Below are 15,536 nucleotides of genomic sequence, written 5' to 3'. Positions count from 1 at the left end.
GTGGAGGGCCTCATCCAACGGCCGACAGAACCTATACACAAAGATTTGAGATACCTTAAGGGAGGACGCGGCTTTGGGATCGCGAAAAATGGCAAAAAAAATCGATTTTTTGAAACTCAAGTTTTCAGTTTCTGGAACCCTTTTTCTATCCGATTCCAAAATATCTACACTGAAAACCGTGCAGAAGTGCTTCGGAAAATTCGTTTCACCCACCTAGATAGCAAAAATATTTCTGGAAATGGCGAGAAAACGGCGATTTTCACAAAATAATAGCTTCGCTATGCTTGGGCCGGGAGCCGGCTTCTTGGGCTCATCGGAAAGAGCATTTTTCCGTGTTTAACTTTCCCACCTCAGCTGGCTCCTCCCTTTGACAACAAGCGAGCAAAAAGCAAATGTTTGAAGGTCGTTTTGAGGCCCTTGATTGGCCGTGGCTGCCATGTTGCCTCAGCTTGTCTCGCCATTGGCCCGATGCTCGCTCCGGGAGATCGTCGTCTGCTGCTTGTGCGTCGTGAGGACATGGCTCTCGAAAATCGCCACTTCGTGACGTGTTCATGGCTTGATAATCACTTAATTTATAACTACGCTTTAGTTACGAGCAGTAAGCGGATGCGCGATCAGGTTACTACGAGCGTCAGCGCGGTCTACGAGCGCCGCGCGTCATTGAAGTCGTCTTTAGCCCTAACTTCGCCGACTGCGGGCAGGAACGACCCGCTAGCGCATTCGTGGCGACGTGTTTCTTCACAAGCAACGAAGCTGTAAGCGGCGGCACGACCTGATTACTACGAGTGGCCGCACCGGATGCACGATCGGATTACTACGAGCGGGCGCGCGGCGGTCTACGAGTGCGGCGCGTCATCGGAGTCGGCTTTAGGCCTAACTCCGCAGACAGCGAGACTGCGGGCAGGAACGACGCGCAAGCGCACTCTTGGTGACGTGCTTGTTCGCAAGGAATGTACCACATCACTCGCTAGCTCCTCCGAATATTGTACGGGCATTTTACGCATCGGCAGCGGACAACACAGTCAAGCTCGTCATCCCCCCCCCCCCTCCCCTTCACTGCCAAGGATCGCTCGGAACAGCGGCTAGCAGTTTCGCGCGTCGTCATTCGAAAATGCGATGCCAAGTGCAGTGCGGGCCGATTTTTTGTCTTCGTAGTTACTCATTTCGCGGATCGTCATCGAACGCCGCCGGCAAGTGCATTACGCGCCGGCTGCACTGTCCACGCGGCCGCGCACCCCACGGTCATATGGAGTGCCGTCAGTAAGCTTTTGTGATGCGATTCAGACGTGCTTGGAGCCGTGCTTGATGTCTCCACGAACGTCTATGAATGTTCCAAGGTTAATGAATCGCTGTAGATTAGAATTTCCGCAACCGGCTGTAAGATGATGCGTTTCACGGCTAGAGCGGCGAAAGAGCATGTGTAAATCAGGGGCACGAATTTTTATATGCCCGTTTCGTGTCATTACTTATAGTGCTAGAAATTCCCGTGCCACCAGTCTTCTGCCCATAACTGTTATTTGGAAAGAAGGCATGGGCTGTCATGGTGTGATCCATTTTTCTGATGCAATAAACCTCTCTCTAAATAAAGAAATGTTCAGTGGATATTTATAATCAAGTACTTAATTATGCTAATTACAACTTCAGCACAAAAAAGTATGTTTAATAATTTCAGTATATGGTTTTATTCAATTACAATCTTTTCTGTCATACTTATCACACCACTCCTTCATACAAAGAACTTTGTTTGAAATTCATACTTGTTCCTTGTAACTCATGAAAAGGAGTAAATCATGAAAAGAAGTCAAATATCACAAGACAAACCTGAGATCACAATTTTTAGGTGTCTTAGAGATGTAAAAAAAAGTTGAAACTTTAAATGCAGCTTTCTCAATACTGTTTTTTTTTTTTTTTGACATTATGCTCAGCCCCTCCACATGGTTCAGTGAAGAAATAATTTGTTTCTCGTAAAGTATTTGTGGTATCGCTTCAAAATTTTTATGAAAGCACTGTGAGGTTATTCTTAGTGTCTGTGCCAATTTTCATCAATATCCAACGAGAAACAAAAAAGTTCATTGAAAAAAAGCCTGTCGAAAACTTCGACAGGCTTTTTCTCACAAGTGTGTTTTGGACATTGTGCATTGCTCGTGGAAAGAGTAGCACGAGAATGACTGGACCGATTATGATTCTGTTTTTTTTCCCTGAATCCCTGAACACTGCTTGTGGGTACAGCAATCTTCAATTTCTGTTTTGTGGCCCTGTTATTTTTCTAGACGATGATTTGTCCGTGCCATTGTTTCTGACAATGTGTGTCGGCAGCCATGATGATCTCTAAAAAAAAAAACGAGAACTTATTAAAAAATTCCGAGAGTGTCATACCCTGTAGCTTTCTTTTGAGTAAAGATCAACATCATTCGCAGCTTCCTGGCATGTTTTGTTGCAGCGCTAGGCTTTCCACGAGCAGACCATGTAATTGGATTGTGTAGCATTATGTAACTTGAGAACTACTGAAGCTATCATGATGAAACTGCATATTTCCCTATTCTAGACACTTATGAGTATGCATGCCAAATTTCATTGCTGTAGGTCAACAAATAAAAAAGTTTTTTTTCAAAGCCACCTCCCCCCTTAAATCGTCAGACTGTGCAAGAGAGAGAGACGCGACTTTGCCAAGAACTTCCCACCGATACATGAGCTGTCCGAATCGAACAACAAGTCCAGGTCCCAGTGCAGGAGCTCGAGGGGGCGCTTCCGATACAGGAGTGGTCCCCGATCCACAAGCATTTCTCAGTCCCGGAGCTGTTCCCGATCACGGGGCCCGGCCGTCAGCATTCAGGTGCCTGCTGCTATAGCGACCGAGTGGGCTGATCGCGTCAAAAGCTCCCAGAAACAGGTGATGGGGGCATGCTGCCAGAGCAGAAATATGATATAATTTTTCAGCTGGAAAGGGAGAATGCTGCACTAAAGGAGGCGACCGCGCAACTTAGAGTCGAGATAGTCGCACTTAAGAATGCTAATAACGCCAAGAGTGAGGCTCCACAACCTCCTCAGGTCACTAGACTCGAAACGCCCATTGAAACACCTATGGATTGATTGATGTGGGGTTTAACATCCCAAAACCACCATATAAATATGAGATGCTGTAGTGGAGGGCTCCAGAAATTTCGACAACCTGGGGTTCTTTAACGTGCACCCAAATCTGAGAACAAGGGCCTACAACATTTCCGTCTCCATCGAAAATGCAGCCGCCGCAGCCGGGATTCGATCCCGCAACCTGCGGGCCAGCATCCGAGTACCTTAGCCACTAGACCACCGCCACTAGACCACCGCGGCGGGGGAACGCCTATGGAAACGCCCGTGGAAACGCCTATAGAAACGGCCATGAAAACGCCCGTAGAAAAACCCACGGGGACGCCCGTTGAAACACCAATGAAAGTGCAGTGTACTGTTGTCCAACGAAAACAGGGCTTTGACAAGGCACGCACTTCATGAGGAACTGCAGTTTTAAAACTGAGATCAGAGACATGTTCCAGTCACTTAGCCAAACAGTCGCATTGGTTCATGTTAAGGTCGATACCTTAGCGGACAAATTCAGCGCACTGGATGCTAAGGTCAATACGTTGGATGCTAACTTCTGTGCGTTGGACGCTAAGGTCAACGTGCTCGAACGCAGGCACATATTTTTCGAGCCTAACCAGGGCGCGTCCGCCTAAAGAGTTCAGGATTTGGCAAGGGAACTGCTGGGGATTTACCTGCAAGAAGGCAGTTCTTCAGCAGTTCATTCGTTCTCACTTTGAAAAGCCGCACGCCATTTCGCTTCAGGAGACGCTTTCGGATTCTGCCATGCTGCCGGGTTACACATCTCGCGCACTTCATGGAGACAGACAAAGGGGCATTTGCATGTTTGTATCTAAGGGATACACCAATATCTCGCATGATCTTTCAATGAACATTAGTAAGGTGGAACACTTATTGGTGGAAATTATTTGGGGGGGGGGGGGGGGTCATTTCAACAGTAGCGTTTTCATTCTGTATATATATATATATATATATATATATATATATATATATATATATATATATATATATATATATATATAGTTCACGAAATGACTCGAGACAAATGTTTGCGGCACTCTCGAGTAGGGCTGTCACCAGGGCTGGTATCTCCCCGCTTGTGGTTGCGGGTGATTTCAACACTCCTCATCAGGCTTGGGGTTATCTGCGGTCATCCTGTAAAGGTGAGGATTTGTGGCAAGCAGCGGCGAACTTAAACCTCACCCTGGCCACGGACACAGATGATGATGATGATGATATATGTGGTTTAATGACGCCAAGGGCCATTGATGGCCAAAGAGTGCCAGGAAATGATATCGGATGAGAGCAATGGTTATGTTAAATGGCTGTAAAAGGGCCTAAGATTCTGCGCTCTAAAGGTGCATAAGACATATTTATTAAAATCATGAAAGTGAAGTGAAGCATGCCAGGTGAGAATGAGTCTTACATTATGATGACGCCATAGAATAGGAGTGTTATATTAGCACCAATACCTCGCAAGCGCCCTTGGTCCCAAGGGCTGGGAGACAGGTGCTCTCTTTGGATGTAGCATCCGCAGCAGCAGCCTACTTTCAGAGCCTGTGCTACTGATCACTTGAGTAGATAACATGGAAAGTTTTTACTTCCTTTAAGAATGCGTTCAATGCATTATATTTAAAAGGAGGTTCGCGACCAATAAACATAGCTGGGTGAAGGGGTATGTGTTCCTTGTACGCTAGTGGAAAATGTTTTTTCCTGTAAGCCTCTAGCTCAGAGCATTCAAGGAGTATGTGGGGTACGGTAAGTGGACGACCACATCTGTGACAGCTGGGTGGGTCACCACCGGACAAAAGGTGTGCGTGCGCGCTGTGTGTGTGTCCTATTCTAAGCCGACAGAGACTGACCTCTGTAGGGAGTGTTTTCGACGTGGGTAGCCAGTTACCGAGATATGGTTTAATCAAGTGTAACTTGTACGAGTTTGTAGATCCCATAACTTCTGCCAGTAAGCCCTGCGCTTTTTTCGTATGTTTGGTTTTAGGTCCATTATAGGGACAGCAACTGAAGAGTTGGCAGAGCTTCCGTTAATTGACGTGGCGAGCTGGCCGGCCAACAAATTTCCTTCTATCTCGCGATGTCCTGGCACCCAGCACACGACGATATGTTGCTTGGAAGTATACGCCGCGCAGAGTACTGAATAGAGGGATATAATTATAGGGTTTCTGTGTTTTGCAAGATTTTTCAACGCTTTTACGACACTCAGGGAGTCTGTGTATATAACTACCCTTAGCGTATTCAATTCTTTGATGTGTTTAACGGCTACAAATAACGCGTAAGCCTCGGCTGTAAAAATGCTTGTGCTGGCGGACAGAACGCCGGCATCCGAGAAGGATGGGCCGACCGCCGCATAGGACACGCCAGTATGGGACTTGGATGCATCAGTATAATATTCTGGACAGTCATATTTATGTTGCAGCTCTAAGAAGTACATCCGAATGTGTATGGGGGAGGCATGCTTTGTGACAGCTACGAAAGATGTGTCACAGTCTATGACCTGCCACTGCCATGGCGGGAGCCGCAGAGCGGGGGGGCTGAGGTGGTATACAAGCAGTGGGACATCTGTTTCTTCAGCTAGGTCTCTGACACTCAGCGAGAAAGGGCATGCCATTGCGGGTCGATTGTAAAAAAACCTGAGAGCTGGACAGGTCTTCGATGGTGGAATATGCGGTTGCTCACTGTTCGCATTTACTTTAAGGAAATATATGAAGGAAGAATATGTTTTCTGCAGATGGAGTGACCACTCGTCCGATTCTACATAAAGGCTTTCAACTGGGCTTGTTCTAAAGGTGCCTGTGGACAGGCGGATGCCTTGATGAACAGGGTCCAACACTTTCAGAGCGCTTTTCAGAGCAACATTTTCAGAGGCAGAGTGATAGACTATTGCCCCATACTTAAGGCGTGAGCGTATAATACCCCTGTCACACGGGCACTTAAATGTGGTGCATTATATGCACCACATTTCTTGCGGATTTTCATTCTAACTATTGTTCTATACGTGCCTTGTAATTCTAGAAAGATTCGGAGTAGTGTGAGGAGCTCGATATGTGTTTGAAATGTGTGCCAAGAAAGTTGGCTTAATCCTCCAAGCTTTCCCCGAGGCTATTTACTAGTGGAAGGGAATACGTTTGTTGGCCCTTAATTTTCTTTACCCGATTCCACACTTTTCCCTCATCTGTGTACGAGTTGATACTCGATATAAACTTTGTCCAGCTCTCTCATCTAGCTTGTCGACGCGTTCTCCTTGCCTGCGATTTGACCCGCTTGAAATTTTTCAGGTTTTCTGCTGCAGGGGAATGGTGAAGCAATGCCCATGCTTTGTTCTGAGTGGTCCGTGCTTTCCTGCATGCGTCGTTCCACCATGGGACTCGCCGTATAGAAGACATGCCGCTCGTTTTGGCAATACATTTAGATGCGACATCAAGTATAAAAGCTGCAAAATACGTGACAGCCTCATCTATGGTCAGGGCAGACAGCTCAGTCCATGTCATGTGTGTAAGAGTTCTATACCCTTCCCAATCAGCTGAGTCAATCTTCCATTGAGGAACCTGCGGGGTAATTGACCTTTGTTCAGCGCACTCAGGATGATTGGAAAGTGGTCACCTCCCATAAGGGTTTTTAAGAACGTTCCACTTAAAACAGGTAAAAGGGACGGTGATGAAATGCTAAGATCTATGGAGGAGTATGAGTTGTTTGCAAGGCTAAAATACGTAGGCTCCTTTATATTTAAAAGACATACAGTGAGCATCGCCTCACAGGACATTGTGTGCATTAAAATCACCTAGAACCAGAAACGGCTCTGGGAGTTCATCTATTAATGATTCCAGATCACGTCTGTGTAGCTGTTGATGTGGTGGTATGTACACAGAACATATGGTAATCAGTTTATTAAAAAGTACAGCTCGAATGGCCACTGCCTCAAGGGCCGTTTGGAGCTTCAAGTGCTGGCATGCTATACTTCTATAATGGCCACGCCACCAGATGACAGCATCCTCCCGGTCTTTTCGGGAAATATTATATTGCTGTAGGAAGACCTTGTGCTTAGGAGTTAAGTGCGTTTCTTGCACACATAGATAGCACTTTCGCGTTAAACTTACTCAGAAGTTCTTGGACGTCATCTAAATTTCTAAGTATTCCCCTTACGTTCCACTGAATGATTTTTCCGTAGTGGAAAAAGAAAAAAGGGAAAAAGTGCTGTGTGCACAGAAGACGGAGATTAGCTCGTTTTACAGGGCCTTTGTCAGGCCCTGTAATCGGCGTTCTGTCCTTTTTGGAGCGATCGAGAGAAGCTCGCCGCTCCTTCGGCGCTTCCTGCGCCGTTTGGCTTGAACTGGTGTCCATAGCCTCTTGTGAGACACTGGACGCCCGCTCTAAAAACCGATCTGTGCGTCACTTAGACTTCGCCTCGATCAACGAAGTCTTTGTCCCCACCGAGCTGGGGGTCGATGAAGCCCCCTTGGCCTCGTGATTGCCCTGGCTGCTGCCAGAGCTTGTAGAGGTCACTGGTGTGGACAGGCTGAATGTGGGCAGGGCAGCGCTGGCTGCTCCCGCCATAGGGGCTTGTGGCATTGGCCTCGGCACGCTAGGCGCGGTCCGGGCAACTGCCAAGGGCCTTTGTGGTGCCGCCCCTCGTTGCACCACTTCGGCAAAAGGTGTTTTTAGTGCCAATGATAACGACACCCGTTGTGTTGCTTCCCTGAATGTGATATTTTACTTAACTTTTATAGTTATTATTTCTTTTTCTCTTTTCCAGGCTGGGCACGCTCTGGAGTATGCGGGGTGACTACCTTCGCAGTTAGCACAGAGGACCTCGTCATGACTACATTCATCAGCACTGTGGCCGGTTGTGCCACACTTAGCACACATTAGCTGTCCTCGGCAGCTCTGGAATGCATGACCAAATCACTGGCATTTTAAACAACGCCTCGGGTTTGGAATGAAGGGTCGGACATGGAGTTTTACATAGCCAGTTTAGACATTCTCAGGTGGGTGGGTGGGTTGAGTTGAAGGTGAGTATCAAGTGCTTTGTTGCTATTTCATTGTTGTTACGTCCGATTTTGATGCGCTGGACATGTATTACACTTTGGTCTTTCCATCTATCAAAGAGCTCTTCTTCACTCAGTGTCGTCAAATTTTCGTCCGATACCACGCCCTTCACTGTATTCATGGTAGGGTGTGCGCTCACAGAGACGGGGATGTTACCAAAGGCTACGAGGTGCGAGAGTTTATTGTACTGTTCCTTGTCTTTTAATTCGAGAAGCAGATCTCCACTTACCGTCTTCGTGGCTTTATAACCGGTTCCAATGGTCTTTCTGAAGCACTTGGCCACAAGGAAGGGCGAGATTGCTCTAGCTATGGTAGATGATTGTTCGCAGTGGAGGACATGGTATTTTGGGAAAGTTTCTCTGTTTTGGGGCCAAAGTAGTGAAGTTTCGTCAGTGCGTACCCTTTTCGAAGCACGATCAGTTAAAGAGGGGGTCGAGGATCCCATAGAAAAATGTGTATTTTTCGGTAACGGCGCTATCCACCCACCACGGAGTCCAACGAGGGGACGTGGCAGAGCATTTCTGCACAACACCAGCAGTACGCAGTTACTATAACCCAATATGGTTTACCCTAGTTTGGATGGGCACACAAGGTTAGCCCTTGCCGCCAGGAAAAACAGAAGTAAATTGAAGAGAGGAGAGATCAGGAAAGATTGAAAGTAAGAGGGAAAGACGAAGATGAAGAGAGGCAGAGACAGGAAAAGGCGACTGCCGGTTTCCCCTGGGTGGGTCAGCCCAGGGGTGCCGTCTACATGAAGCCGGGGCCAAAGGGGTGTGTTGCCTCCGCCGGGGGGGCCTTAAAGGTCCAATCACCCGACGTCGGCTCAACCCCTCGGATCCCCTTTACCCCGGACATGGCAAAGCCACGCACGGCTAGGCGTGGGAGGGAGCCGAAACTCCCCCCTCCCCCCCCCGTTCGCTCGGGTCTGTGGTGTTGCTACACACCAAACGCCTACTTGCGCAGGCGCCCCTGCGGGGCCCCGGACCCAGCATTCCCGACCAGGATGTGTAACTCCTGCACGAGGGACTCCACGCCCGATCTTACCTTTGTTAAAAATGTTGAATCTGCTACTTGGCACGAATTGTACGTGGATCTGGGTAGTGACCATAATGTCCTAGCTACCCATATCAGTGTAAAGGGCGAGCCCGTAAGAGAGTTTAGTTTCACAGATTGGGATTACTTCCGGCATATCAGAAAAAAATGCCCGCAAGTTGGAGACTCAACCCCTAGCCTGGATCAATGGGCCGAACAGCTCAAGGGAGACGTTGGTGAGGTGACAAAAAAGATACACACGAATTTTGAAAAGGATAGGATGGACAGTTGCCTTGCGCACCTCCTAGAGGCCAAGAAATCATTTCTCAATAAGTGGAAGCGGCAGAGGCTCAATCGTTGGCTTCGCGAGAAAATTGCAAAACTTAACCGAACCATCGAGGACCACTGCCAGACGCTCTCTAGGCAGCAGTGGGATGAGGTGTGCAATTCTGTTGATGGCTAATTGAGAATAGGAGAGAAATGAATTTGCTAAAGCACCTTTTGAACAAGTCACATTCAAAGAGTAATCAAAGGCAAGACATTGCAAAACTCATACACGCCGCCAGACAGTTTGATTCTGAAGACGCTATACCGGATGGTTTGGCTCACAGATATTTACCCATGGGCTCCTCAAGCTGTTCAGACTACTCGCCTTACACTGAACCCCCATGCACTGAGCCCGGAGAGCCCTTGTCCACCAGCGACGCTTGGGAAGTTCTTCAAAACCTTAATGAACGATCAGCTCCGGGGCCTGCTCAAACATCAAATCAGACATCAAGCTGCTCAAACATCAAACCATAGACGTGAACACAAGCGACGTAACAGGCATCCTGGGTCTTGACTTGGAAACAGCGTTTGACATCATCTCTCACACGCACATCTTAAACTCCATTTCGGAGCTTGGACTGGGTGAAAAGCCTTTCACAGATACATCAGCTCTTTTTCGAATCCAGAAAGGCCACGTTCAATATCTGAGACCTCATAAAATCGACCCTATAAATCTGGCGATCGTCATCATCCAAGCTGCTAGCTTCAAGGCAGTCATCTGCGAGCTGTTCAACAACAGCATTGATGACTCTGCCTTCCCCTTACTCAGCAACAGATTTTACTGGCATTGAAGCGAAGGCTACAGAGCCAAATCACATGCATCTTATCGCCATGAAACGTAGTTACGCAAAAGTACACACATTTTCAAAGTGAAATATAAAAGTTCCTTTTTTATTTTCTATGTGGAACAGTTCGAAACAGGATGCAGTGCACAGCAACAAGACAGTTGTATTTATTTACCTTAACGGGGTTTCCGACACGTGAAAAGCCCTGTATCGTCGTCTTTTTACGAATACCTCAAAGACTAAGCGGCGCCCGAGTCTGCGTATACATCAAACGCTGATGGTGTGCCTCCTGCCACTTTTCATCGAGATTACGAGATGCATTACGAGATGCGCGTAAATTGAATTACTTCATGTAGGGCTACATGGGCAGAAATCTCCGTCCCCGTAGCATTCCTTTCAAGGACAAGAAAAGTTTTTGCCGAGTATAGTCGCCTCTTTCCTGACATGGTGCATGTATGGCTTCGTAGATGTGAACACTCCACAAGCGTGCTCAAGAGTGCCACAAACAACAAACAAGGACATAGTACGCACTCGGGGATGCTGCCTGCCCTGCCTGCCCTGCCTGCCTGCCCTGCCTGCCCTGCCTGCCCTGTCTGCCCTGCCTGCGTCCGTCCGTGTCTGTGTCTGTCCGTCCATCTGTCTGTCCGTCTACCTGTCTGCCTGTCTGATTGTCTGTCCGTGTGTCTGTCTGCCTGTCTACGACAACGGTCATGGACAAACAGACGGGGTGGCTACAACAACGGAGGGAGGATTGAATCGCAGCATAAGTGCATGAGGCTCGCTGCGACGCCATGTTCTCAAAGTATTCTGATAGTGAAAGGTGCAAAGCGCTTACATTTAAATCCGATCCAAGCCACCTCGTAGCTATTTAAATCCATCCGTTTTGGACGATTCTTCAGACCGTTCCTTCTCCTCCGCATGTGAAACGGAGGAAAACTGACGCGCGACACCTTGGCTCACGTGACATAGAAGGTCACGGCATTCGTCACGGCTCAAATGAGCCAATCCCGTGCGACTCGATGGAGCGAAACGCCTCTGTCCGTCACGTGACGCTCTGTCACGGCATTTCCCCCGGCTCAAATGTGCCAATCACGAGTGACTCGATAGAATAGACCGCCTCCGTCCGTATTTGGAACGCATATAAAATTGCACCACTAGTTCACGCTGTGCATGAAAGATGGCCTTCCAAAATCTCACACCCACAACGAAGCACCCAGCACCCAAATTTGGTTCCAACCCAAATTTGGTTCCACGTATGCTGCTCTTGATTAAGCTCACCAGTGCGATTTAATTTGCACCCGTTATCAAGTTTTCTAGGACAAAGTGCCCGATGCAGCACGCTAAGTTGCAAGACTGCAGGCAAGGCCTAAGGAGTACTAACTGCAAAACCTCTTCATAGTGGTTACAGATGTGCAGTATCGTCCCGAGTCAACAAAATGCTCTGCACTATTTACATTTTAAAAGGGATAGATAGTACAGAGAAACCTTTCAATTATGAATGCACAGCCTCGCATCGTTTACGAAAACGAGAGTGTACATGTGCAAAATTCGAGTTCGGGTTTGCGGTCAGCATGGGTTTCGACATCGCGCATACAGCAAGCAGAAATTCAGTTGCCATGCTGCAAAGAAATCTGGCACATAAGTGAGGAGCTTTGAAATGCAAGTCGGCAACTTTCTGCAAGGTTAATTTTTTTTTTTTGCTGCATTCTTTTTCTCGGCAGAGTACTTTCACAACAAACCTTAGGTTTTGTACAGTTGAAAACTTAAGGCAATAATTTACTGAATTCTCAATCAATTCTCTCAATTCTCTGCTGCCGGTCCAACACGTCTTGCACATCAGGGCTCTCTAAATATCAAAGTGTACATGTTTGCCTTCAGCGACTTGCATTGTAAGTAAATGGTTTATGATGCAACGGAAAAGTGGTGCGGCTACCAGTGTGCAAGCGCATTCGTTTTCCTTGATCTACACATACAACCACGGCAGCATGGTGCATGCACATGAGGACAGATACATGCGAGTATGCTTCAGCCTCGAGAGACTGTGGTTTCATTTTTAAACTATGAAAACACACTGTTTGGTGTAGAATAGTGGAAATAAGCAGGCTGTAGCACTATCGATCATTCAGCACAGCTGTCACATCACTGCCTTCTCTCACAGCCCTTGCGCTAGATGGCAAATGAGCTGTAGCACTTGACGCATTATCGATAACAGATTTCTATTAAGAAAAACTATAGAATACCATTGAATGTTCAGGTATCTCTAGCAAACACATGAAAAGTGAAGCAACATCACTGCAAAATAAACAAAATAATTTAAAAACAATATGAAAGAATACGTACGGAGAGTCCTGTACAGATGACTCCGAGCTGCAATGGCGAGACCCACACCAGCGCGACGACGGCCGCCCTAAGAAAAAGTAAGACCGCAAGTTCAAGTTGCTAAGCTACACTGAATGACGAGAATGCTTTGACGACATGTAAAAAAAAACGCATTACATGATGTCCAAGCAGCCCACTTTTCTATTGTTTGAAGAGGTCAATTTCTTTGTTACTATACAGGCGACACCTTAGGTGCATTAGAGTTGCTGACCACAGGTGCCGTGTCTCTGCCTTGCTATTCCAGGAGAAAGCGAACAAAGAAAGGCAAGAAAGAAAAAAGGTCGTGAGTATGTTCTACACTAGACTGTACAGACACAAGCAACACTGTAGTATAGACCACAAATGATGCTAGTAATTGTCTACAGACATAGCTTACAGCTACTAATGCACCATTCTAAAAAAATTATCAGTGAATTAACAAGGCACAGATACAGCCATAGTCTTCATGAGGCAAGCCGTCCTCATCGAAGTTGCTAGTTGCACCCAGACCACTGGTGGCACAGTGTTCTTTGCACGGCAGCCATAACGCATAAGAAGGATCTGCAGCAATGGTGAATACACAGTGAAATTTCAATGCAACAAATCGCAAAGAACCGCTAAATATTATCCTTTATTGTGAAGTCTTTTTAAAGAAAGTAATAAAAATTTGCACAAAAAAAGTAAACATTAACTCATGAGCCGCATACCCATGCTGTGTATACATTATCGAGCAACCACATTATGCTCAAATAAGTGCGAAAAAACGAACTCGAAGTAATACAGAACCAGTACACATTTATTTGAAAAAGAGGGCAGTCTATCTTGCCGTGAGCAGCTCGACTGCTGGAAAATAAACTATTACGGTAAGCAGGCGCGTCCTTCTTGCGCACTGCGAAATGTTAGCAGTGTCACGCAGTTTATTCACATACAGACCTACTGGAAGGCCGAGGAACACCAGAAGAGCGAGGAACGCCAACAGGCCGAAAATACAAAACAAACGCAAGCTCGGGTCGCGCGTGCACAACGCTGTGGCTTGCCATTTCATGCTGCTTCGTCGTCGTTCGCATAGTTCCCTACCCTGGCCCCCGGTGAATAGCGTAGCCAACCTGGCGACTTAAGGCGTAGTCACTGTAGCAGGGTCGTAATACGGCTTCAGGCGACTCACATGCACAATTTCTCGGCCACGACGGCGTAAGTCATGAGACTGTGTCAATGGCTCAATCTCATAATTGACGGGTGACGTACGGGCGAGAATGCGGTAGGGCCCGTGGTATCGTGCCAGTAATTTCGACGAAAGGCCAGGAGTGCTCGGTGGAACCCAGAGCCAAACGAGAGCACCAGTCGTGAAAGTAGAGAGATGTCGATCGGTGTCAAGCCGTAGCTTCTGGTGGCCTTGGTCCTCGGTTGTCAGAGAACGGGCCAATCGTCTGCAATCTTCTGCGTACCTGGCAACATCAGAAATTGCAGTGTACTCAGAGGAGTCGGGCGTGTATGGGAGGATAGTGTCCAGCGTGCACGATGGTTCGCGTCCGTACAACAGAAAGAAAGGGGAGAATCCTGTTGTCGCGTGCGTAGCGGTGTTATACGCATACTTGACGAATGGAAGGACAGTGTCCCGATTGGTCTGGTCTGAAGCTGTGTACATCGTCAACATATCACCGAGAGTGCGATTAAATCGTTCTGTGAGGCCATTCGTCTGCGGGTAATATGCTGTCGTCAGGCGATGAACCATGTTGCACTGAGCGAGCAACGCTTGAATGGCGTCAGACAAGAAAACAAGGCCCCGGTTGCTCAAAAGTTCGCGGGGAGCACCATGGCGAAGAACAAAGTTGCACGAGATGAAAAACGCAACTTCTCTCGCGGTTGCTGCGGGTAGTGCTGCTGTCTCCGCGTAACGCGTGAGGTGGTCCACGCCGACAATTATCCACCTATTTCCAGAAGACGACGTGGGAAGTGGTCCGTATAAGTCGATACCGACGCGGTCAAACGGACGCGCTGGACACGGCAGAGGCTGAAGTGTACCGGCAGGGCGCTGAGGTGGGACTTTACGTTGCAGGCATGCAGTACAAGCACGTACGTACTTGCGGACAAATGTGTACATGCCGCGCCAGTAGTACCGCTGACGTAGACGGTTGTACGTTTTGAGAGCGCCAGCGTGAGCGCTTTGCGGGTCGTTGTGGAAAGCAGTACAGATTTCCGAGCGCATGTGGTTGGGTATCACTAACAGCCACTTCCTACCTTCAGACGTGTAATTCCGCCGATAGAGCAGGTCGTCTCGAATAGCGAAATGTGTGGCTTGACGGCGGATAGTTCTTGACACTGAATTAGCTAACGGATCAGTCAAAAAGGCGAGGTGTTGGGAAATCCACACATCTTTGCGTTGTTCCGATGCCATGTCTGAAGTCGATTGGTGTTATGACAGCTGAAGAAGGTGACGAGGAGGCTGGGTCAGCCGGTAGCGGCGAGCGGGATAGCGCATCAGCGTCGGAGTGCTTGCGGCCGGATCGGTATACAACACGAATGTCGTATTCCTGTAGGCGAAGCGCCCAACGACCAAGGCGCCCCGACGGGTCTTTGAGCGATGATAGCCAGCATAGAGCGTGGTGGTCCGTGACAACTTCGAAAGGGCGGCCATAAAGGTATGGGTGGAACTTCGTCAAAGCCCAGACAATTGCGAGGCACTTTTTCTCCGTGACGGAATAATTACACTCGGCTTTCTTGAGGGTTCGACTCGCGTAAGCGACCACGTATTCTTGGTACCCTGGTTTTCGTTGAGCCAACACAGCACCAAGACCGACGCCACTGGCGTCGGTGTGGACCTCCGTAGGCGCATCAGGGTCAAAATGACGTACAATTGGAGGTGATAATAATAACCGCCGAAGCGTGGTGAAGGATTCGTCG

The 15,536-nt window shown here is 47.9% G+C and overlaps 2 protein-coding genes across 13 annotated transcripts in view; one reads left to right on the top strand and one right to left on the bottom strand.

The window, feature by feature from the left end:
• Nucleotides 1-15,536, bottom strand: part of LOC142785024 (uncharacterized) — a 424,940-nt gene that overhangs the window by 267,994 nt on the left and 141,410 nt on the right. For all 11 annotated transcript variants that reach the window (XM_075883440.1, XM_075883442.1, XM_075883443.1 and 8 more), the window contains exon 8: nt 12,618-12,684. In XM_075883440.1, coding sequence (XP_075739555.1) covers nt 12,618-12,684 — 67 coding nt within the window. The remainder of the gene's footprint in view (nt 1-12,617; nt 12,685-15,536) is intronic.
• LOC142785027 (uncharacterized) overlaps nt 1-15,536 on the top strand; it is a 109,104-nt gene that overhangs the window by 87,400 nt on the left and 6,168 nt on the right. The gene's annotated exons all lie outside the window — the stretch shown is intronic.

Source organism: Rhipicephalus microplus, unplaced genomic scaffold (assembly GCF_043290135.1).
Source record: "Rhipicephalus microplus isolate Deutch F79 unplaced genomic scaffold, USDA_Rmic scaffold_17, whole genome shotgun sequence".
Classification (NCBI taxonomy): Eukaryota; Metazoa; Arthropoda; class Arachnida; order Ixodida; family Ixodidae; genus Rhipicephalus; species Rhipicephalus microplus.
The sequence above is the reverse complement of the archived record's forward strand: the minus strand, read 5'-3'. Positions and strand labels throughout refer to the sequence as shown.